The following is a 22384-nucleotide window of genomic DNA, read 5'->3' as shown; positions in this document are numbered from 1 at the left end:
CATGAGACACTCCTGCAGGGATGGAAATGCACAGCCACCAGCAGTCAAACCCTGCTTGGGAAGCTGAACTGCAGGTTATCCCTCCCAGTAATCCCAGTGTGGCTACACGGGCTTTCATATAGGTTGAGGAGCTGGAGTATTTTGGTTTCTGTATTGACATAAAGAATTTCAGGCATAAATATCATTACTGTTTCTGGCTGGCTTGAAAATTCCACTGCAGTCTCATAAATAGGGGGAGATGACCCCGGTTGGTTTTGTGGGTTTGTTTTCCTGTTTTATTGAAACTACAGAAATCTGGTCTGCTCAGTGCTGGAGTCAGCTGGAATAGCAGGGCACTGCTCCTCCTTGTAAAGTGCCTAATCTCACATTTTCTAGTTCATCACAGCAAGACTTTTGGTCAGTCTCCTCAAGGAAGGGTCCCAGGTTACTTCAACTGGAAGTTCCTGCTTGGGTGCCAGGTCACTGAAAGCTCCATGTATCTCCTGGAGCAGGGAGTGCAGCTGGCAGATTTATGGCATGTGGAAATTCTCCTTAACAGGGATAAAGGAGAAAGTTTCCAGTTACAGAACTTCTTCAGAGATGTGTGTACAGGGAAATGGGTCCTGCTGAGAGCTCAGGACCTCCAAAACCACCACATGAACCAGCATCGTTCAATCCAGTGTGCAAACTGTACACAGGGGCAGTAAATAGATTTATAGAGAAGAAAACCTTTTGTACTTTCTGTGTGTACTACTGCAGAACACTCACTCACAGGCTCTTCTGTCCTGCAGGCTTTGGATTTCCCACTGATGCTGGGTTTGCATATATAAAAATGATAATATAAAATGATAACACTTAATAAAATCCACAATCCATTATGTCATGTCTGTCTTTTTCTTGTCACCTCGAAGTATCTTTAGCTCTTCGTGGCTATTAAAATGCTGGAAAATGTGAGGGCTTGTTTCATCTGGAACTGGGTTTGACTTTTTGCCAAGATCCTGCCCATCAGTTTGGTTTTCCTCATTTTGAAGTTAAAATGGGTTCACCAGTGATGCCTTTTTTTTTTTTTTTTTTTTTTTTGTGGGATCCGTGTGACTTTGGGAGAGCTTTGGCAGAGTCTGTTTGCTGAAAACCTCCAGAACTGGACAGCTAGGAGTGACTGGAGTAACGGGAGTTGTTTCTGTGGCTGTCGGGTGGAGGTGCCTGCATTTCTGACACTGCCTGAGCTCATCCCTCAGCCGTGGCAGTCGAGTCTCAGCTCCGTGCTCGTGGTTTGAAGGGCATTGGCATTGGCACGTGGATGCAGAGGGATTTCTGACCGAGCCGCAGCCCCGGGGCTGAGCGTGCTGCTGGAGCCCCCTGTGCTCAGTGCTGGAAGAACGCGGCTGGGCGGTGGTGGAAGGGGCTGTGCTGGTTTCTCCCGTGAGCCCGCCGGGTCCCAGCCCCGCCGGGCCGGGGGAGGCAGTGCCAGAGCTGTCCGCGCTGTCTGTGCTGCCATTGCCGTGGCAACGGGAACGGCACAGGGATGGGGCACAGCGTTTCCAAACAAACCCCAGCAGGCGTGTCCCTCTGTCCCTCCCTCTGCTCAGAGCCCGAGGGGGGTTGCACACACGGCACAGGGATGGGGCACCGCATTTCCAAACAAACCCCAGCAGGCGTGTCCCTCTGTCCCTCCCGGTGCTCAGAGCCCGAGGGGGGCTGCACAGCCTGGCACCTGCCTGGAGAGGGGCTCCAGACCCCCAACCATCGCTGTGGCCTCCCGGACCCTCACCAGTCCCCCTTTGTCCTTCCTGAGCTGAGGAGCCCAGAACTGAACACAATACTCCGGATGCGGCTGCACAAGGGAGAGGCAGAGTAATCACTCTGATGGAAAGGAAAAAAACAGAAAACATGGAATGCAAAGAAAAAGAAAAGGTAGAGAATGAGGAACATGGAGCAACTCACCTTCAGCACAGGAGTGCAAGAGGGATGGTCCTGTTGATAGGCAGGAAGGGAAAAGCAGCTGAAGGTGTGAGTACAGGATGGTTTCATCTCAAAATTTCAGAAGTAGCTCATTATTTAGGGGTCTCCCACACTGTGCCATGTGCTGCTGCACTACTTTGGAGAGTGTGGGGGGACACAGCTCTGAGCTGGAGTTCCACTTTTTAAATGCAGAAATTGGGGGGATTTTTTTTTTGCCATTGACACTTTGAAGAGTAATAAACCGTCTTAAAAACCCATAATATAATTGTACAAGCATTGAACTTTATTTAAGAGGTTCACTGAGCTGGCAAGGAGCAAACCTGACCCATTACTTCAGCCCAGAACCATGGGGAGCATGGGGATGAATTCAATCACCCTCATCATCCACAGGAGCCCTAGGGGGGACAATCACCTTCATCCCACCACTGCAGAGCAATGGAATCATCTCCTTAAATTCTGAAAGTGCTTGAGCACAGAAAAGGGTCTGACCTACAGGTCTGATGGAGAAAACCAAACCGTGGGATGTGGTGGGGGTTCAGGATCAAGGGACTGAACTGGAGATGAACTGGAGGGGCTGGAGCTGGGATGGACACTCAGGGACAGCACAGCAGCACCCACAGTGTTTACCTGGGTAAGGGCTGCTCCTTCCATCCAGGGGCTGACACAGCTGCTGGAGATGTGTCTCTCACTGGCACACCCTCTTCAACACAAAGATTTCCTACAAGCTGCAAATTATTTATATCACCTTTTAAATCCAGCTATTAGTTGCACAACTTTTTGGGGATGTATCAAATTATTCAAGTCCTGCTACAGATTTCCAGCTCTAGCTACGAGATGTGGTCACTGCAGAGGAGTTCAGTGGGACGTGGTGCTGGGTTTCAGTGAGGAAGGAGCAGTTACTGAACCATTCAGTTCCCAGTCCCTCTGTCCATTCTCACTGCTGTACAAACCCCAGCACCCGGGAGCAGCAGTTCTGCCACACAGGTGGGACTGTAGAAAAGGAGTTCTTGGCTGTACATGGCTTCCACAGTGGCTTTGTTACATCAGGTACAAACTGTACAAGTTCTCCAGGTTCCAAGTGTTCTACGTGGCAGAAACAGTTCAGCCTGTGTTCACAGACTTGGGTTTAAGTGTAGAGATTATTACAGGTAAGGACCAGGCTGAGTAACCAGCTCCATGTAACAGCAAAGGTGTGGGTTTAATACAACCTGCAACAGTACAGATATGTACATATGTACAGAGCAGGTCCTCTTCTCCTGCTGCTGAGCACACTCGGCACTTGATCCTCAGCTTCCTGGGAAGTAGGAAACACTGGAGTAAAACAGGTCCAGTTCTGCAGCACCTCCAGTTCCTGGGCTGAGCTCCCTGTCCCTACAGGACCCCCTCGCTGAGGCGGGACTTGCTGTAGTCCCCCAGGTCGTTCTGCAGGTCTCGCTCCTCGTCATCTGCAATTACAGATTGTAATTAGATTACAATTAAAATGCTCAGATCAGATCTAATGGGGTATCACTGAAAAAGTGTCCAAGTACAGTTCCCAGGACCTGCTGCTGAAGGGCACAGCCCTGAGCTGGCCGGGCTGGTGACAGGATGGAGTCAGCAGGGCCTGGTGTGTCCAGCCCAGCCGTCAGTGCCCCAGGGATCTCTGGCTGCAGGGCAGCCCCACCTCACACACTGCAGCACTGTCACACCAGCTGCTGGCCTTTCTGACTGCCTATCAAACTCCCCCACTAAAACCCACCTCCTGCTGAAAGTCCCATGCCCAGAGCTGACACCATAAGGCTTCACAGAGGGTGGGAACTTCAGGGACTGGCACAGGGAAATCCCCTTCCATACCAAGGACCTCCTTCCCTCAAAAGAGTGAAAAACCCTAAAACTTCCATTTGTTCCAACTAACGCAGCTTTTCCTGCACTCCTTTAGATCAGGAAAAGCTCCTGTTCACAGCAAAGGAAATCCAAGTTGAGCTCCCCCATTGTCACTGGGTGCCGAGCTGCCTGGAGCTCTCCCACCTCACCCCGGCAGCCAGGCAGGGCTGAGGGGCTGCTCCAGCAGCAAAGGGTGGAGTTCACCTGCACGACACAGCTTTGTTCCGTAAGGAAGTGCCACCACAGCACCTGGACATCCCGGAGTTACCCTCCTTCCACCAGCCAGCCACCACTAACACACATTTTAGAGGCTGCCACCTTCAAACATGCCCTTGCCCCCCAGCAGGTGCCTGAGGGAAGGCTGGTGCTGCCCTGCCCCAAGGAACATCCCCCAGACTGGCTATTTCCCCTGGACAGTTTCAGTCGAAGCTCGCACATTCCTAGAGGCAAGAGAAACCATGTGGAATCCAGTGCCTTTGTAGCACATGCCACAGGCTTTGTTCAGCCTGACGCAGAGCTGGGTGATGTTTTCCTGACAGTTTTTAGACAGAAATTCTTGCTGCTTTTTTCCCCTCCCTAAACAATTATAACCACCCTCCCTTCAACCCCCCTGTCCTGCCCTCTCCTGCCCTGCAGACAAATCAATAAAGCGTGAAGCAGCCACTTTTTCTGGAATACTGCCCCTGGAAAATCCCCTGCCCACACTCAAATCACAGCTCAAGCCAACAAAACAAGTTAAGGAACAACAGAACAAAGCTTGGGAAACGTGGTTTGAGGTAGTAACACACTCTGCTCACACCATCCCTCAGGAAGAAGCTTCCAGAAGTCACCCTTTAACCTTAACTACCAGCTCTTAATCCAGTCTGTCTATACAGAGACAAAGAGGGGTTCATCAAGAAAGGATCTTCCCCAAGTTCAAATTCCAAGCCACCAGAGCAGGGACCTTGCAGGGACCCCACCTGGAAGGGAAATGGTTTTATGGGGTCACTGTCAGTCAGAGCTGTGTTTTTCCAAACACCACTCACATTGCAAGTTACACAAGTCCAGTCTCTGGGCTTTAACATTTTCCCATCCCTTAGAGCTGTACCACACCCACCCTTTCCCAAGTGGCTCTGGGGAACGCTGCCCTTGTCACTGCAGCTGTTCATGGCACCCCTGCTGCCGGAGCCATCAGCTCTCCTGTGAAGGCCCCACAGCCAGGGACTCACTGCTGGAGCAGCACACAGCTCTGAGGGGCAACGAGAGCTGTGGGATGGGGACAGGGACAGGGACAGGGTGCTGTATCCCTGCACCGAGTGGCAGCCACCTGCACTCTGGCTCTGCTGCCAGGGGACAAGGGACAGGACAAGAGGACATAGCCTCAGGCTGTGCCAGGGGAGGGTCAGGTTGGATATTGGGAACATTTCTTCATAACAAGGGCTGTCCAGAGCACACAGGCTGAGCGAGGCAGATGGCACAGCCAGCACACACTCAGCCACAGCTACAGCCTCCAGAGCTGCATCCTGAAGCCCAGGTAAGGAACTACTGCAGCACAGGGGCACAGAACAGGCTGCAGCTGGAGCAGCAGGCACTGCGCTTCATTAGTAAGCCAGTTAATCACCACAGGTTCTGGTCCATCCTATTCCTGGACCTACACACTTGTGCAAAAGTTCTGAACTGCCAGCCCAGCCCAGCCTGCTGACACTGCCCTTAGCTGCATGCTCACACAGTCAGCTGCTTTTTACTGGCTTTGACCATTCATTTTGCTTAGATGCCAATTAAATACAATGCCTGAAAAACCTCCTGCTAAAAACTTATTAACTTATATAACTTATATTATGATGATCAAAATCAGGGGGCCTGTAGGATTTTTGTCCCAATTCCTACTTTTTCCCCTCTCTATTTTACGCTTCAATTTAACTGGAAATATTCTCTATGTCTACCCAACATTCTCGCCCTACAGACATGCAGGCCTGTCACAAATATCCCCCAACAGCTGGATGGAGAAGGCAGACAAGGCAGGCAGAGGCAAACGAGGGAGGTGATGCAGGAGCCACATGCAGGACAGGGAATGGCCATGCACACACAGGTGTTAGGCAGCACGGGGTCAGCTCCGAGGTGGGTTAGCAGAACACCACACGCCTGTTGAATCTGTGTATAATGCACAAAAGTGACACCTGGAGTCACCACCTGAGGCCTCCCTGCACACCAGCTCCAGGCAGGTGTGACAAGAGCAGGACTCGAACCACTTCATTCCTCCATTTGACAATTTAGGAATGTCACGGCCCACAGCCCTCCCAGCCAGCGGCCAGAGCTGGAGGACTGGGTAAAACCATGTCTGGAATTTAGAGTCTTGCTTTTCCTAGCAGGAACTACAGACAACTGCAGCAAGGTCCCAAAACCCTCTCACTCAAGGCTGTTGAATCGCTGCTGTCCCACAGAGAGTGAGACTGAATTTCAAGCTTGTTTGTTCTGTCTGAGCGATTTGTGATCATCTAAACCAGGGAGGCTGTACACAAATTCAACAAGTAACTCAGCACGGATGTATCACAATGGGATGGAGGTAAGGCCCAAGCTCACCTTGGACGTCTTCTTCTCCACCATCACCATCCTCTTCCTCATTGTAAGCCAGCTCAGCCTGTTTGTCTGCCTCATACTCACCCACGTTCCCATCATCCCCATTATAATCTGCCAGTTTAGAACCCTGCTGCGGGTCCACAGGGGATTCATTCTCATCAAAGAACCGGCCTGTGGAGTAGGAAAGGAGTGAGTCAGCAGCAGAGAGGAAAGAAACAGGGGGATCCTACACAGAGCAGGTCACAGGTGGAGGCAGTCGGGTCTGTGCTAGATCCAGCTGGAGAGAAAGGGGGAGAAGGGAGAGGGCTGGGGCAGGGGCTGAACCAGGCTCATGGAACACCTCTGTGCAGGTGACACCTGACTGTCCCACACTCCCCTCTCCACGGGCAAGGGCTGGAGTGAGAGTCCAGCTCCACCCTGGACTGCCCACAGGCACCAACATGAGATTTCTCAGGAAGCACAAGAGCACCCACTCGTGGAAGGGTCAGTATCCACTTTTCCTGAGGCCTGGCATTCTGCACACCCCGGAGAGACCTGCCCCGGTGCCCTGCTGGCACGGGAGGGAGCCCAGCACGGGCCTGCCCTCGCCGCTCAGCTGGGAAACTCGTGCAGCTGCCTTCACACTCTGCCTTCCCAATGAGCTTTGACACTGTTCAACATGTCCCAAATCCACTATTTTCGTCTCCCAACAAAAATTAAGAATGGTTTCAGATCCTGAAACAATGCACAAGCAGAATGGAAACTGGCTGGAAATACGGAATGAGACAATCACCCAGGTACACGGTGAGAGATTACTGGTGTGATGCCAGCTCAGAGCTGGTGTTTAATGGCATACAGGGAGATCTCTTCCAGCCCAGTGCTTGAGGGAAGAGCTCTGAGTCTGCAGAGGTCACTGGCCTCTGAGATTGAGTATAAATGGAAAAAAGGGGATTAAAGTGTGATAAAATTCTTACACACACCCGGACACCAAGGCTGCCAGGGCAGATGATGATTGCCAGTGCAAGCAACTAATGGAGAAGTAAAACTGGAGAATGATTTCAACACTGAGATTAAAAATGGACAGATATAAAAGTGAAATTATTCCCTAAAACAATGTTATATAAAAACAATGACAGAAGCAATATCATCCTGCTTCTCTGTATGGGGTAAAAGCAGCAGAATCCCACCTAGTGCAGCTCAAACGTACAGGAACACCAGTTTCAGATACTTTCATAAAACAAGCAAGAAAAAACCCCATGATCTGCTTAGAAATCCAAACTTCCATATATTATCAATTGCCTGTTCATGTCTAATTGAGTGATCCTGTTGGTATTTTTGACACTGCCTTATATACAAAACCCAGGTAGGACAGTGGGATTTACACATGTTCAACCCAAACTGGGCCGTGGAAGACACGGGCACGAATCCAACTGGAGCAAAACCAGCCCGTGGACAGCCAGGGATACTGTGACAAACCAGCACTGAATGAAGTCGACAGAAGGAAAGGTTAAAGTTGATGAAGAGATCCCAGGAAATGCAGCAGGCCCACAAGGCTACAGACTGAGCTCAGAGAGCACAGTCAGTCTGGTGAGCCCATCCTGCCAGGGCAGGGACACCTCCCACTGTCCCAGGCTGCTCCCAGCCCGTGTCCAACCTGGCCTTGGGCACTGCCAGGGATGCAGGGGCAGCCACAGCTGCTCTGGGCACCCTGTGCCAGGGCCTGCCCACCCTGCCAGGGAGCAATTCCTGCCCAATCTCCCACCCATCCCTGCCCTCTGGCAGTGGGCAGCTGTTCCCCGTGTCCTGTCCCTCCATCCCTTGTCCCCTCCAGCTCTCCTGGAGCCCCTTAGGGCACTCCAAGGCCTCCCTAGACTCTTTTCCAGGGTGAACAGTTCCACTCTGCACCCTCTGTTCCCAAGCTCTCAGCCACCCACACCCAGCCAAGGCACCTGCCCACGGCGGGAGCTGCAGAGCTGTGCCAGAGCTGTGCCAGAGCTGTGCCAGAGCTGGGCCAGAGCTGTGCCAGAGCTGGGCCAGAGCTGGGCCAGAGCTGGGCTCCTCCATACCAGGGGGGAATTTGCCACCACTGGACCCCCTGAGCAGCCACTGACCATCAGGACAGAACCTCACACAAACCTGCATTAGCTGGTTCCTTTCCTCCCTCACTGCACCATTAAAACTACAGTCAGAGTTATTCCAAATATGAAGGAGCAAAGAGAAGAGACTAACTGGGGACAACTGCTGACCCTCAGGTACCCCCTCACAGCCTACAGTGGAGACATTTCCTTCCCAGCTCCTGCCTACACAACTCCCCTCATCACTTAATTTATGAGGGAAGAGAGATAATCCATTAACAAACCCAACAACTGAAAGAAGCTTTCCCACTCTGAAGTTTCTTCCAGAAGCTGCTTTGATAAAATAATGAGCCTGGCACACCTCAGGACACACAGAGTGGAAGCCAGGCCTGCCCAGGTTCTGTGACAATTTGTAACACATTTGTCCCTGCTCCATCACAGAGTTCCAGGAGTGATATTAAACAACCAAAGTTTTCTCAGTTTTGGCTGAATTCTTACACTTCTGTCCAAAAAGTGTACTGCAGTCAAGTAATAGTGAGTAACTCAGCATCCTGCATGTATCAAAGTTCTGACTTAACCAATTTAACTGTGAAGTAATTTCCAGAAACATCTTAAATTCTGACAAGGAAATAATTTTTTAAAATAACAGAATGTACATGTGAAAAATAACACATTAAAGCCTATCTTTACCCAGGAACACATTATATTCCTTCTCAGACTCTCTCTCCAAACCCCCTGCAATGGTCCCTATTTTCCAGACAGGCACTTACACAGATAAAAAATGAAGGGATTTTTTTAATATATTGATGTGTGTGATATTGGCCAACTTACTTTGCTTAATCTTCTGCAAGTCGCTAACTCGGCTCTTCGGGATTTTTATCTGGTCTGCCTCAACTTTTTGGTCTTTCTGGATTTCCACATTTTCTTCAAAATTCAAGTGCTGGAGAGAATTTGGAGGGATCTGCTTGGCAACGTCGGCGTTTCCATCGCTGTCACTGGGCAAACCTACAGCGTTAAAATGGGAAGTTACACTCAGAATTTTGGCAGGACAGGATTGGAACAAACTGCAATCCCTCCAAACCCTTTCACTGCAGGACCTAAAGCTCTCATGTGCTAAACCTTCCCCATGGCACCCTCACGTGAGCTGTTCCCAGGGACAGGAGGACACCCAGCAGGGATAGGAACCTTGCTTTATCTGATTGTGGCTACCAAGAGATCAACAACCAACCCCTGAGGGGCAGTGCAGCCCTAATTAGTACCCTAAGGAGGAGCACTCATTTCAATTACTCTGTCCACTGGAGGAATCTTGGAGCACTTATCTTTGAAACTTCTAACTCAAATTTAGCTGTGATTGGCCAAAAGGCTCAGAAATTGTTGGTGTGGAAGGTACAAGAAGAGATCATACAACAGCAGCCCAAGTGCCCCAGCCAGGTAAAAACACAGCCTTGGATCCTGCAGAAATTCATCCCTGGTTTTCTTTCTGTAACCAGAACATTGCCTCGTCACCTGCTAAGGGGAATTTTACCTGGTGCCAGGTTGGGAGCATGGGGCTGTTCAGTTGGAAGATGACCTTCACTTTTAGGAGCTGAAATATGTGGCTTCTTTAAAGCTAAAACAGAACACAGGGAAAAAAGCATTAACAGGAAACAAACACACTGTTTACCTCGTCTTGCTCTAACAATACTGTAAACTTCTATTTTTTTATAATTTCCTTAATGAAAATATAAAAGGTAAGATTTCAGGATGGGCATTATCCAAAACATTCCGTTTTGAGAATTCAAACCTCTAAGGCACAGCAGAAATGATCTGATTTTACACCCCACTTGACTTTTACTAGCACTGAGAGATTTTAAAAGTCTGCACTCACTGTGAACCACATGGTGTTCACACACAACATCTACATCACCAAGCCCCAAATGTGAAAGAATGAAGAGTATTTCTCCTAACCAGTGGGAGTATCTTCAGCTTTAGCAGGGTCATTATCTTCTATTTCAGGCATGCCTGCATCTCCTCCTGGTTTGATTTTCTCTGCAAGACAGGAAAAGGATATTCTGCCTTACTAACCCTTCAGTCTGAACTGTGAATTCCCCTCTTGTGGAAGGCTCTAACTTAGAACAATCACTGCAGCTAACCAATGTATCTGAGCCAAACAATTATTCTACTTCAGAGAAATGCACACTCTGGAAGCTGGCAAAGGATGCAACATAAGTGGCCCATTCTCTATCACAAATGCCCAAAAAAGGAAATACCTCTGCCATTTGCAACATGTTCTGAAGGCTCCTCGTTCTTCACTATGTCTTTATCTTCCACCTCTGCAACAGTCTCAGGCACTGCCTGGGCGCCATTGCTGGGGCTCACTGCAGTGTCTTTACTAGACTGAATTTTTTGTGTGGCCTGTTAGAACAAACAAGGAGACAACATTAAACACTTCCCTGGGAATCACAAAATAAACATGCTCAAATTCAAGGTTACTTTGGGTAAGCAAAACTGCATTTATGAATTCAGTGATCACCAAAGCAAAGAGCAGAGCACTCTGCACAAAGCTGGACCCTGGGGATCCGGAAACACAACTGGGCAGAAAATGTTCAACACAGCACAGCTGCAGGACACTTGTACTGCCACACACAGGTATTAAAAACAACAAAAACAGGTTAAGGTAACATCAGCCTTAAGCCTCACATCAGAGCCTTGAAACAATTCTAGACTGTAAGAGAAGATGTGACAAACTGCTCTCAGTCTGCCCTCTTATTTGAGATGTTTATAGATGAAGTAAGAAACACAATTTTAAGCATCTGTTTGCAGGAAAGAGGCCCGAATTCTACAGGCAGCCTGTTTGATGTAATCACACCCTGGACACCATTCCAGCACCATCACAATTTGCATCACATTAGCACCTGGAGGCCTGGCAGAGCTCAGGCTCCCTCTGCAACAACCTGGGTGAGGCTGTGAGAACACAGAGCCACCCTGGAGATGATACAGTGATATCCACAATATCCACATGGCAGCAACAACTGAAACCCTCAGCAGTGACACCATGGAGCAAGGCTGGAGCACAGTAAAGAGCACAGAGCCACCGTGGAGATGATACAGTGACATCCACAATATCCACGTTACAGCAACAACTGAAACCCTCAGCAGTGACATCCTGGAGCAAGGCTGGAGCACAGCAAAGAATTTGGCCTTGGCTTTGAGCTCAGTCCACTGGGTGAGACAGTAGGCAGATTTCTTACACTAACACCCACTTGAGGGCTGCTCAGGGGGACACTGAACACAGGGAAGGAATGTCCCAGCCCTCCACATCTCTGAGGCAAGCAGCAGGCTTTGGGCTCTTCCCATTCAACACAAACTTTCTTGGCATTACCTTTTGTTCCCGTGCAATTTGGTCCATTAATTTCTTGATGTTCTCTTCATGCTGCAGTCTCATTTCCTTGATCTGCTGCCCACACTGCAGGCTTGAGGAGAAACACACCATTAGTTACACTTCATTTGCTGGATCTGTTCTCCCACAAGTAAAATAAGGGCAAAAATATGAGGTGGCACAAAAAGCCAAACCCGAGAAGTAACTAGAGTAGTCTGTCCAAGAAGCCTGGTATATGGAGTGGGAATGGACTGAACACAGTAAGAAAGCAGAGCTGGACGAAAACAGGCACAGAGCCGAAAAAACAGTAAAATAAAGAGAATGGCCTTGAATAGACTTCCTCCAGAAGCTGGAAAGCAACCAAAAGGTCAAGCTCCACAGTTAATCTGTCTGCAAATACTAATTCCACTGGGAAAGCAACGTGTCTCCTGGCTGTCAAGAGAGAAGGTGCACGAGTGCCACTATCAGTTACTGCTCCTAACTCAAATAGCACACTCTGAATACACAGCCAGGTGCCCCAACTTCCCCAGCAAGCCACGGCTTCAGCACCATCACCAGAACTCCCATGGCCCACAAACGCTCAGCACAGCACAGAAACACCTCATGTGTGTAAAAGCTTCTAACACTTTCTGAAGAGTTGAGTCTTCCTCACTTCTCAAAGCTGCAGGAGTATTTGTGCTCCTTGTTTCTCTATCATCAACTTAAAGGGCTGAAGTCAACTTAAATTTCAAACTACACAAGGTGGTTTCAGCTTCAGCTGAAACAAATGAAACCACACTGCTAGAAAGGCAGCAATTAACAACGCTGGTGACACAGGACTGTGTCCTTTACACTCCTTCATGTATTAGTGAACTAAATCTCCATGTTATAAAAAATACATTGACTTAAAAATGCAGAACAATTCCACTGAGTCAAGATTTCCTTAGCTCCTATCTCACATGGGGGAAGGACTACAACAGCACAAAGAACTTGAAAGTCAAGCAGTCAGCTCAGGTGCATCGCCAAGCGAGCACACTCACGTTTGAGGATTAGCAGACACGAGATTAATTAGCACTTTTTAGTAAATACAGCGCCCCCTCACACATAACCTGCAGCTACCAGCGCTCCTGAGGACATACCTGTCATATTCCAGCCTCCTGGTCAGGTACGTGTTGTTCTTCTTGTACTCGTGCAGCTGATCCTCCTGGCGGATGAATTCCTGCCGTAACTCTGCCAGTTGTTCTGGGCCAAAAAGCAAAACCAACATAAATACAGAACAGTAAGAAAAGATGCCCCATGGCAGATACAATTTCCAGTACTGCTAAATAAGTAAGAAATTGCTCAAGCTTCATGTCTAGACATACTTTAAAGATTCTTAAACCAGTTAGAAGAAGATGCCACTTTACTCATATATGCCAGACGGCAGCATGAATTAGAGACAAATTCTTCTGATACTATGCATACTTTGCATTCAGAAACCTTGCACAACGCTATCTCACTTATCTGTTGGCAATGTCCCCAATTTCCTGGACGGTTCTGTCCCTCTGGGTAACACAGAGGTGCTGCCAGGTTCCTCCAGGCGGGATGCTCAAACTCTGTTTGTGTGCAGTGTGTACAGAAGGAGGCACCTTCCCGCCATCCATAAAGCCAACATGGATTTCCTGTCTTCACAGCTGCTCTAGAAGTTCTCCCTCTCCTCAGGCTACAGATAATGAAGCTCCTTGCTATTTTAAGCTGCAGCTACACAGATACAGGCAGAACCCGTGTGTGCAGGCATGTTCACATGTGATCACGTTCTGGCGCACTCTGAAGTACTCTGAACACAGCAACAGCACAGGCATTTTATCATATTATTTATTTAATCATGTCTGTACAGAACTTCAGAGGTGTGTCCTGCACCTTTTCTAACCCAGCATAACGCCACAGTGTTTCTGATCGAACTCCACTCAAGTGAGTATTTGGCCATGAAAATGACTCTGCTGTCTCGTAACTCAGCAGTGCCAGCACACACATCCTTTCTGCAGCAAAGTGAGAGCCAGCTCTGCACCTACCACACAGCTAACAAACACAATGAGATTTCACATTACGAGATGCTCCAGCATCACCAGATCCTTCACTTAAACTGCCTTCTGCAGCACCTGGGCAGCTAAAATGCACAACTTCAGCCTGCCACATGAGTTTGGCCGTGAATCCCTCACCCTTTAGCCGGTGTATGTCTGCCATCTGATAGGAGATGTTGTTCTGCAGCTTCACCTGGAAGGAAGAAAAGGCTGGGTAAACAGAGGGGACCAGCAGGCTGGGGAGGGTTTGGGCTGGGAAGACTCAGGTGTGTCTGTTTGCTTGGTAAAGCCAAGGTATGGACAGGATTATCGGAGTGACGTGCACAGAGTTCCTGTAAATCTGACAAATGTGTATTTAGCGATTGTATGTGACATCACCAAACTAAACATTGTGTTCAGGCTTTGCTAACAAAGGCTTAAATTTTAATTCCAGAACATATTTATGTCAAAAAAAAAGAGTAGATTGTCTGGACTAAAATAAACATGCTGCATCCTGATACTGCAAGAGGGACAGTAAACAGCCAATGTCAAAGCACAGGTGCATAAAAATAAACACAGCATCAATAGCAAAACCAATTGTTACCTGAGGTATATGATATAATAGAATTGTTATATTTAAATAGATCTTTTACATGTTGCTATCCAACAACCTAACACACATTTTATTTTGAGAGGGAATCTCACACCAGTAAACTACAACAACTGTTAATTTGGCATTTTTAGTAAGGAAAAAATAGTTACAATAAGTAAGAAATGCACATACACAAAGTCCTGAAGTAAAGATGCTTTGTTTTGTCATTACATAAAGACAAAAACCAGCAGGAACGAAGAGAAAGATTCATGGGTGGAATATTCTAAGAAAGGGGATAAAAATGCCCACGTGCCCTCATGTACCCTGGGTGCTGTGGCTGCTTTCCTGCAGTTTCCTGGTGACACAAGGAGCAACTGCAGCAAGGTGCTGAGCAGGGCTGTCACGCGTGTGACAAGGTCAGCATCACCTCTGGGGACAGCACACTGCAGTGCCAGCACAGCCACTCGGCCAAGACCCGCTGGGACACACACAGGGACACACCTGGACACAGGGGCTGCCTCAGTTTCCCCACAGCCCCTGAAGTGTCTGTGTCAGTCACCTCCATTTCCTGTCAAAAAACCCAAAACACATCTGCCCTGCCTTTAGGACTTCCTCCCTGCACCTGTGCCTCCCCTTTGATCATATTCCTTCTTTAACTGTGCTTCCCATCGTGGTTTTGTTGTTCCCAGAGGGCTCTGAGCAGGCTGCTCCGTTTGCCCTGTGTGGGTTTGATCAGGCACTGCTGCCTCGGGCCTCCAGCCCTGCAGGCCCTGCAGAGATGGTGCCTTCCTGCAGCAACGGAGCACACGGAGCACGCACCCCACAGCTCCGGGCACGCAGCAGAGGCTCCTCAGGCAGCGGAGTGTTTGTGCCAGCCTGCAGGATCCTGGCTGTCCCTGGAGCAGGGCACTGCAGGATCCCGGCTGTCCCTGGAGCAGGGCACTGCGGGATCCCGGCTGTCCCTGGAGCAGGGCACTGCAGGATCCCGGCTGTCCCTGGAGCAGGACACTGCAGGATCCTGGATGTCCCTGGAGCAGGGCACTGCAGGATCCCGGCTGTCCCTGGAGCAGGGCACTGCAGGATCCCGGCTGTCCCTGGAGCAGGGCACTGCAGGATCCCGGCTCACCCCTGGAGCAGGACACTGCAGGATCCTGGATGTCCCTGGAGCAGGACACTGCAGGATCCCGGCTGTCCCTGCCAGCAGGACACTGCAGGATCCTGGCTGTCCCTGGAGCAGGGCACTGCAGGATCCCGGCTGTCCCTGGAGCAGGGCACTGCAGGATCCTGGCTCACCCCTGGAGCAGGGCACTGCAGGATCCTGGCTGTCCCTGGAGCAGGACACTGCAGGATCCCGGCTGTCCCTGTTGCAGGGCACTGCGGGATCCCGGCTGTCCCTGGAGCAGGGCACTGCGGGATCCTGGCTGTCCCTGGAGCAGGGCACTGCGGGATCCCGGCTGTCCCTGGAGCAGGGCACTGCGGGATCCCGGCTGTCCCTGGAGCAGGGCACTGCAGGATCCCGGCTGTCCCTGGAGCAGGGCACTGCAGGATCCTGGCTGTCCCTGGAGCAGGGCACTGCGGGATCCCGGCTGTCCCTGGAGCAGGACACTGCAGGATCCCGGCTGTCCCTGGAGCAGGGCACTGCGGGATCCCGGCTGTCCCTGGAGCAGGGCACTGCAGGATCCCGGCTGTCCCTGGAGCAGGGCACTGCGGGATCCCGGCTGTCCCTGTTGCAGGGCACTGCAGGATCCCGGCTGTCCCTGTTGCAGGGCACTGCAGGATCCCGGCTGTCCCTGGAGCAGGGCACTGCGGGATCCTGGCTCACCAGCAGGCAAACCCTGACCTATGCCCAAAACAAATGCCAAGAGGGTTTTAAGGCCTGGAGAGGCACCATCACGGCTTCCACCTATGACAGGACACAGTGCTGCTTCACAAGGCTTTTCCCAAAAAAAAAGAAAGCAATTAGAACTGGAAAATTAGGGACAGAGCAGAAAAGAGCAGTAAAATAAACAAAATGGCCTTGAACAGATTTCCTCCAAACCCTGGAACATAACTGAAAAGTCCAGCTCCACAGTTAATCTGTCAGCATTTACTAATTCCACCAGGAATGTGATCTTAGGTAACCTGAGCCCTCTGACCACAGTGCTCTGAAAGAGGGACAAAATTACTCCCCACAGGGACACTCAAGGAGCCTCCTGCTCTGCCCATCGAGGCATTCAAGGCCCCCAAGGCCCTCTTACAGGATGCAAAAAGCAAAACCAAATCAAATGCTGGCCTGGGTAGGACTTGCAGAGCTTCACTTCAAAAGCATAATTGGCCTTGCAGTGGGACACACAGGGAAGGGGACACCCAGGGAAGCACAAGTCACAAGTCACCACCAAGCCTCTCCATCCACGGGGCACCCACCATGCCAGTTCCCCCATCCAACGACCCAGGGCAGGGGAGCAGGTACACTCAGTGATTTGTTGTGTTGATGAACAAGTATCTCCCCCTCTTTTGCAAAACCACAGGCAATAATCACATTTTCCTGTCTCCCATGCTAATGCAGTTGTTTCACAGAACCCCATAAATCTTCTAACAAGGAGATCCTGGGAAGCAGTGGGGTCTGTTTTCAGACCCTCACCTATGAGAATTCCTCACACAAACCCTTCCCACTGGCTCCTGCTCATCCCACAGCCATGTGCCTGGCTGGGGGAGAGCTGCTGTCGGTGAGCAGAGCTGCATGAGAATGTGCAGCACTTTTATCTCACAGTCTTTCCTTTTGGTGATTTTGAGTTTCAGAGAGAAGTGACAGAATTTATATCCAAACCAGCTCAGCTGACAGCAAATGTCCCTCATCTGAAGGACAGAAAAGGAGGGAGCTTTTTTATGATTCATGGGATCTGTTCCACCTACACATGCAAAGCCCACAATCCACGAGCCACGGCACAGGTCCATCCTGGGCCCCATCCTCCTTCAGTCTGGACCTGTTTGTATTGCTGAGCTCTCAGGGGCTCCTCAGAGCCTTTCCAAGCACTTGGGATGGAGAAATTAAACCCTCTGTAGCCCAGTGAGCCCTGCACAGGAAAACACCACCAGAAATCCTATGCATGGTCATATGGCAACCCTCCAGAGCTGTCTGAGCTGTGAATCTTGCCATGTAACAACTCCACACTGCTGCTGTCAAGCTACAGCTTTGCAAACTGGGGAGCTACCAAGTTTTGGCAACAAGGAACAGACCCAGCTGCTGCCAGGGATGTTTGACTGAACAGCTTCACCCCAAGCATTTCTGGGCAGCAGGGAAGGGCAGGGCCAGCAGCAGGTGTGGAATGAGAGGCGCTCCCTGCACGCTGGGCTGGCACCTGGAACCCCCCACGGATTCCTGCCAGCCACAGCTTCCACTGTGCTTATGCAAACAGATGAGCAGAGCTATGGAAAACCCCAAAACCCAACAGCACGCCAATAAAAAACCTATAGAAAACCCCAAACCCAACAGCCCGCCACAAAAACCTACAGAAAACCCCAAAACCCAACACCATGCCACAAAACTCCATGGAATGCTCTCACAGCTGATGCTACATGTGCATGCAGCACCTGCCCAAATTCCAGGGCAGGCATTACCCCTGCGTGCCTCTCACAGGGCGCTTCAAAAGAGAACTCCCTGTTTGTTGCAAGGTCCAACAGACCCTCAGGAGCTCACTACAGGAGAGGAGAATTCCCGAGAATTCCTGCTTTCTCTGTCTCTTTTTACACACAAGACACTGGGTCACACTCCAATATTTGCTTCCAAGAGCAAACACCAGCCTGGTCCAGTGTGACGGGCTCACCCCACGAGCAGGGGGCAGAGGTGAGAGCCAAGGGTTTGGCCTTGACTCCAGAAATCCCTGAGCCAAGAGGAAGCTGCTGCAGAAACTGGACTTGCCTCAGCACTGGGAAAGGCACTTGATTTATGTGACCACAAGGCAAAGAACCTCAGCCGAGGACAAAGGAGCACAAAGCAGAACTGACACCGAGAATCTTCAAATGAGTTTTCCTTAAAATGAGCCTGAATTTCTTGTGATCACTTGATACCAGCGTTGGGGTTTTATTTCAGCTCCTGCATCTCACAAATTGACTAAGATCACAGTTAATGAGCAGTTTGGTCAGACAGACTTGCCAAATTTTATTTTGAGAGGAAAAAAATTATCATTCAAGCTTTTTTTGGTCAGACACTTTATATTTACTACTATTTCCTTGTGACAAACTTTCATTCTCTAAAACAAAGCTTTACTCTCTACTCTCAGAGAAGTTATAGCCCTTAAATAAAGTCACTTAAAGGGTTCTAGAAAAAAAATAAACATTGCTGCCACTGAGAAAAGACTCCGGCTTACAGGGGAGGAAGAAAAGCCAGCAACTGTTTTTTGATAAAATCCTGCTCCTCTGGCCTCTTAGGGCACTCTGAACATTTTGAATACAAGAGAGAGGACGTTCAAAAGCTACGAGCTCACATGGCCTTAACTGGCCGCTTCTGGAACAAAGAAGGAAGACACAAGGCACGCACTGCAGCCAATTAACACTAAACTGAATATGGGAGGCTGACAGGGCAGGTTTCTCCTGCTGCCCCGTGCAGTGTCACACTCAGAGCGCCCAAAGCCCAGGCAGATCTCAGGGAACACCACAAGGGTGGGCAGCCAGCAGCACCCGTTTGTGTCCCACCCATCTGGCCCATCCCAGCTGGCCCCAGTAACCAGAGTTGCCCTGCCCAGCTCAGACCTACACCTCCTCCCCCAGTGTCCCACAGGAACACAGTACAGCGTTCCAAAAATATACAAATTCCTTGCATTAAAAGCCCCTCTTGTCCTGCAGCCCAGTAACTGATCCCAGAAACCCTGAGGCTGGAAAAGCCCTCCCAGACCTCTGAGCCCAACTTGTGACCCGTCCCCACCCATCACCGCCCAGAGCACCGAGTGCCACATCCAGCCTGGCTGACACCTCCAGGGACGGGCTCAGCACCGCCCTGGGCAGTTCCAGTGCCTGATCAGCCCTGCCAGGAAGAAATCCGTCCTGCCTGTGCCTGATAGCTTACCTGAGTCCTGCCAGGGGAGTTTTACACCCTCCTGGCTGTGCCTGTAGCTTACCTGGATCCTGCCAGGGGAGTTTTACACCCTCCTGGCTGTGCCTGTAGCTTACCTGGATCCTGCCAGGGGAGTTTTACACCCACAGGCAGACACACTAACACACCAAACAAGCTCACTGCCCTTCTGCAGACAGAAGGGGAAGTACCTTGGCTAAACCCCAACTGCTTTAGAATCACTGAGGCTGGAAAACACCTTTAAGATCATGGAGTCCATGCCACATCCAATGGGAATTTGAATTGCAATCTAAGGAAAGATAAAAATTAAAAATATGTTTGCTGGACAGGAAGGGCTTAAACGGTTTGGTAGGAAACATTATTATAAACTTAATCAGTTTGCAGGAGTCTAACTTGGAATGTGACATGTACACATTCAGCTTTTTCTATGACAACTCAGTGCATTTTCTGAGCCTACTCATCCAATGTGCAATGAGAAAGGGCCAGAAAAACAATGCTAGCCATCAATAACCCTGGAGAGTGTGACATTTCCATAAGCCCCACTGTAAGAACAGTGCTCAAGGAGCAGAGTGATGACCTGCATGCAAATACACCCCACATGCACCCTGAGCAGGACTGAGCCCCGTGAACTTCCCAGTTCAGGACGGTTATGAAAGCAGAACAGTGAAAGTTGAGGCACTCACTCATCTTTCACCACAAAAGAACTCCCCAGGCCACCCCCACTGAAAGGGCCCGCTGAATTTTCAACGAGCTTGGCTTCTCCAAGTCAAGGAAAATGACACGTTAGTCAGCTGCAGGCTTGTTTGGTTTTTTTCCCCTCAAGTACACGCTGGCAGCATAAAAATCAGTGTGTTGTACCAGGCATTCCAAGAGGCAAGCTCAGGGTGCTACTGAACGCCACTCTGGTTTCATTTCCCTTGAAACTGCAGTTTTACAGCCGCGTCTGGTTTCCTGAATGATCACAAAAGACCAAATATTCTCAGCAGAGACAGCTAAAAAACAGTAAGTAAATTTGAAACAGCCGTCTGGAAATGAGCGATCTCTCGGGATTTTCATTGTTCACACACACATACACACACTGGACATTTTCAGCTCCTTTTGGGGACGTTTTCAGAAAACAGACAGCGCTGCAGTTGTCCCAGCAGCGCCAAAACAGAGCCTCGGGGCCTTGATTCACTCTCGGGCTGCGGGGACACTTTGGGCAGGCGAGGACTGACAGTGCCCCGGGCTGAGCCGCCCCGCGGGGCACCGCGACCCCCGGCCGGCCCCTGCCCTTACCTTGCCGTCCTCGCACCTCTTCACCTGGCCGTCCCTGGCCTGCAGCTGGCTGCTCAGCTGGCTGTAGTCCGCCTCCTTCTGTTCCAGCTGCTTCCTGTGCGAGTCCACCTTGCCCAGCAGGTCCGAGTTGCGCCGCTCCAGGCGGCCCCGCGCCACCTCGGTGCGCTGGGCCTGGCTCTGCAGCTCGGCCAGCTCCTCCCGCAGCAGCGCCTGCCGCGACGCCGCGTTCCAGCAGTGGAAGGCGAGCACGGCGATCACCGCCAGCAGCGCCACGAGCACCAGCGAGGGCAGGCGGCCGCCCCGGCGGTTCGCCCCGAACCCCACCATGGGGAAGGCCGAGGGCGGCGGCTCCAGGCGTAGCGGGGAAGGCGCTCAGGGGGCCCTGAGGGGAAGGGAGGATGTGAGGGGAAGCGGGGATCCTGAGAGGGGAATGGGAAATGACCGGGGGGAACAGGGGGGTCCGGGGAGGAGGGAGATGGGGGGGCTAAGGCAAGAGAAGAGAAGGGGCCCTGACGGCAGCGGGCTAAGGGAGCTGGGAGAGAACGGCGGGAGGGAAGAGGGCGGTGGCCGGCAGGGCTGTGACGGTGCCAGTCCCAGCCGAGCCGCCGCCGCCGGGCCCTGAGGGACCGACCGGCCGAGCCGCCACCGCGGCGCCCCGCCCGCCGCCCGCCCCCGGCGCCTCTCGCGAGAGGAGCCGCGCGGCGCTCGCGAGAGCCGGTGCCGCCTCTGAGGGGCGGGGGCGGCACCGCTGTGGGGGGAGAGTCACAGAGCCACGCTAAGGGACATTAAAGACCTGCCGCTGTCACAGCGAGCCGGGAAACGGTGTATAATCACAGCCCCGTCCAGCCGGCGTTGGACACTGCCAGGGATCCAAGGACAGCCACAGCTGCTCTGGGCACCCTGTGCCAGGGCCTGCCCACCCTCCCAGGGAACAATTCCTGCCCAATATCCCATCCATCCCTGCCCTCTGGCAGGGGGGAGCCTTTCTGTCTTGTCCTCTAGGACCTTGCCCCGAGTCCCTTTCCAGCTCTCTCGCAGCCTCTTTGGGCACTGGAAGGGGCTCTGGGGTCTCTGGACCCTTCTCCAGGTGCGTCCCCCCGGCCTGACTCCGGGGCAGAGCACGCTGGGGCAGGAACAGCATGGGCTGCTCAGCGCCACGCCGGAGAGGCGTTTCCTGAGGGGCAAAGTGTGTCCTCCGAGTGAAGTGAGGGAGCGAGGCTTTTGTTTTATAAGGAACACTCAGATAACGGATTTATTCCTGGGCAGGTTCCCTTACGCCCCGTTAATGTCGCTGTGCCGCCGGTTCTCACAAGGGAAGATGGGACCACCTCTGGCTGTGGCTGCAGCTGCTCCCTCGGTGTGAGGGGACAGAGATCCCGGCAGTCAGGGTTTGGTGTGAGGGGACAGAGATCCCGGCAGTCAGGGTTTGGTGTGAGGGGACAGAGATCCCGGCAGTCAGGGTTTGGTGTGAGGGGACAGAGATCCCGGCAGTCAGAGTTTGGTGTGAGGGAACAGAGATCCCGGCAAAGTCAGGGTTTGGTGTGAGGGGACAGAGATCCCGGCAGTCAGAGTTTGGTGTGAGGGGACAGAGATCCCGGCAGTCAGGGTTTGGTTTGGTGAGAGGGGACAGAGATCCCGGCAGTCAGGGTTTGGTTTGGTGAGAGGGGACAGAGATGC

At 51.3% G+C, this 22384-nt stretch overlaps 1 protein-coding gene across 2 annotated transcripts; it reads right to left on the bottom strand.

The window, feature by feature from the left end:
* Window positions 1–2201: 2201 nt before the first annotated feature.
* Window positions 2202–21385, bottom strand: GOLM2 (golgi membrane protein 2). Of its 2 annotated transcripts, XM_063412196.1 has the most exons (10): window positions 20708–21385; window positions 13950–14004; window positions 12891–12993; window positions 11776–11866; window positions 10664–10808; window positions 10362–10442; window positions 9940–10023; window positions 9246–9419; window positions 6364–6531; window positions 2202–3386 (listed from the first exon to the last, which is right to left on the bottom strand). In XM_063412196.1, the coding sequence occupies exons 1-10, from the start codon at window positions 21032–21034 to the stop codon at window positions 3313–3315; spliced, it is 1302 nt and encodes a 433-aa protein (XP_063268266.1). In that variant the 5' UTR covers window positions 21035–21385; the 3' UTR covers window positions 2202–3312. The 2 variants fall into 2 exon arrangements, with proteins under 2 accessions (XP_063268266.1, XP_063268268.1); XM_063412198.1 differs by lacking the exon at window positions 6364–6531.
* Window positions 21386–22384: the final 999 nt, after the last annotated feature.

The sequence above is a fragment of the Prinia subflava genome, chromosome 15, assembly GCF_021018805.1.
Source record: "Prinia subflava isolate CZ2003 ecotype Zambia chromosome 15, Cam_Psub_1.2, whole genome shotgun sequence".
Taxonomy (NCBI): Eukaryota; Metazoa; Chordata; class Aves; order Passeriformes; family Cisticolidae; genus Prinia; species Prinia subflava.
Note: the sequence above shows the minus strand (reverse complement) of the source record. Positions and strands in the feature narration are given on the sequence as shown.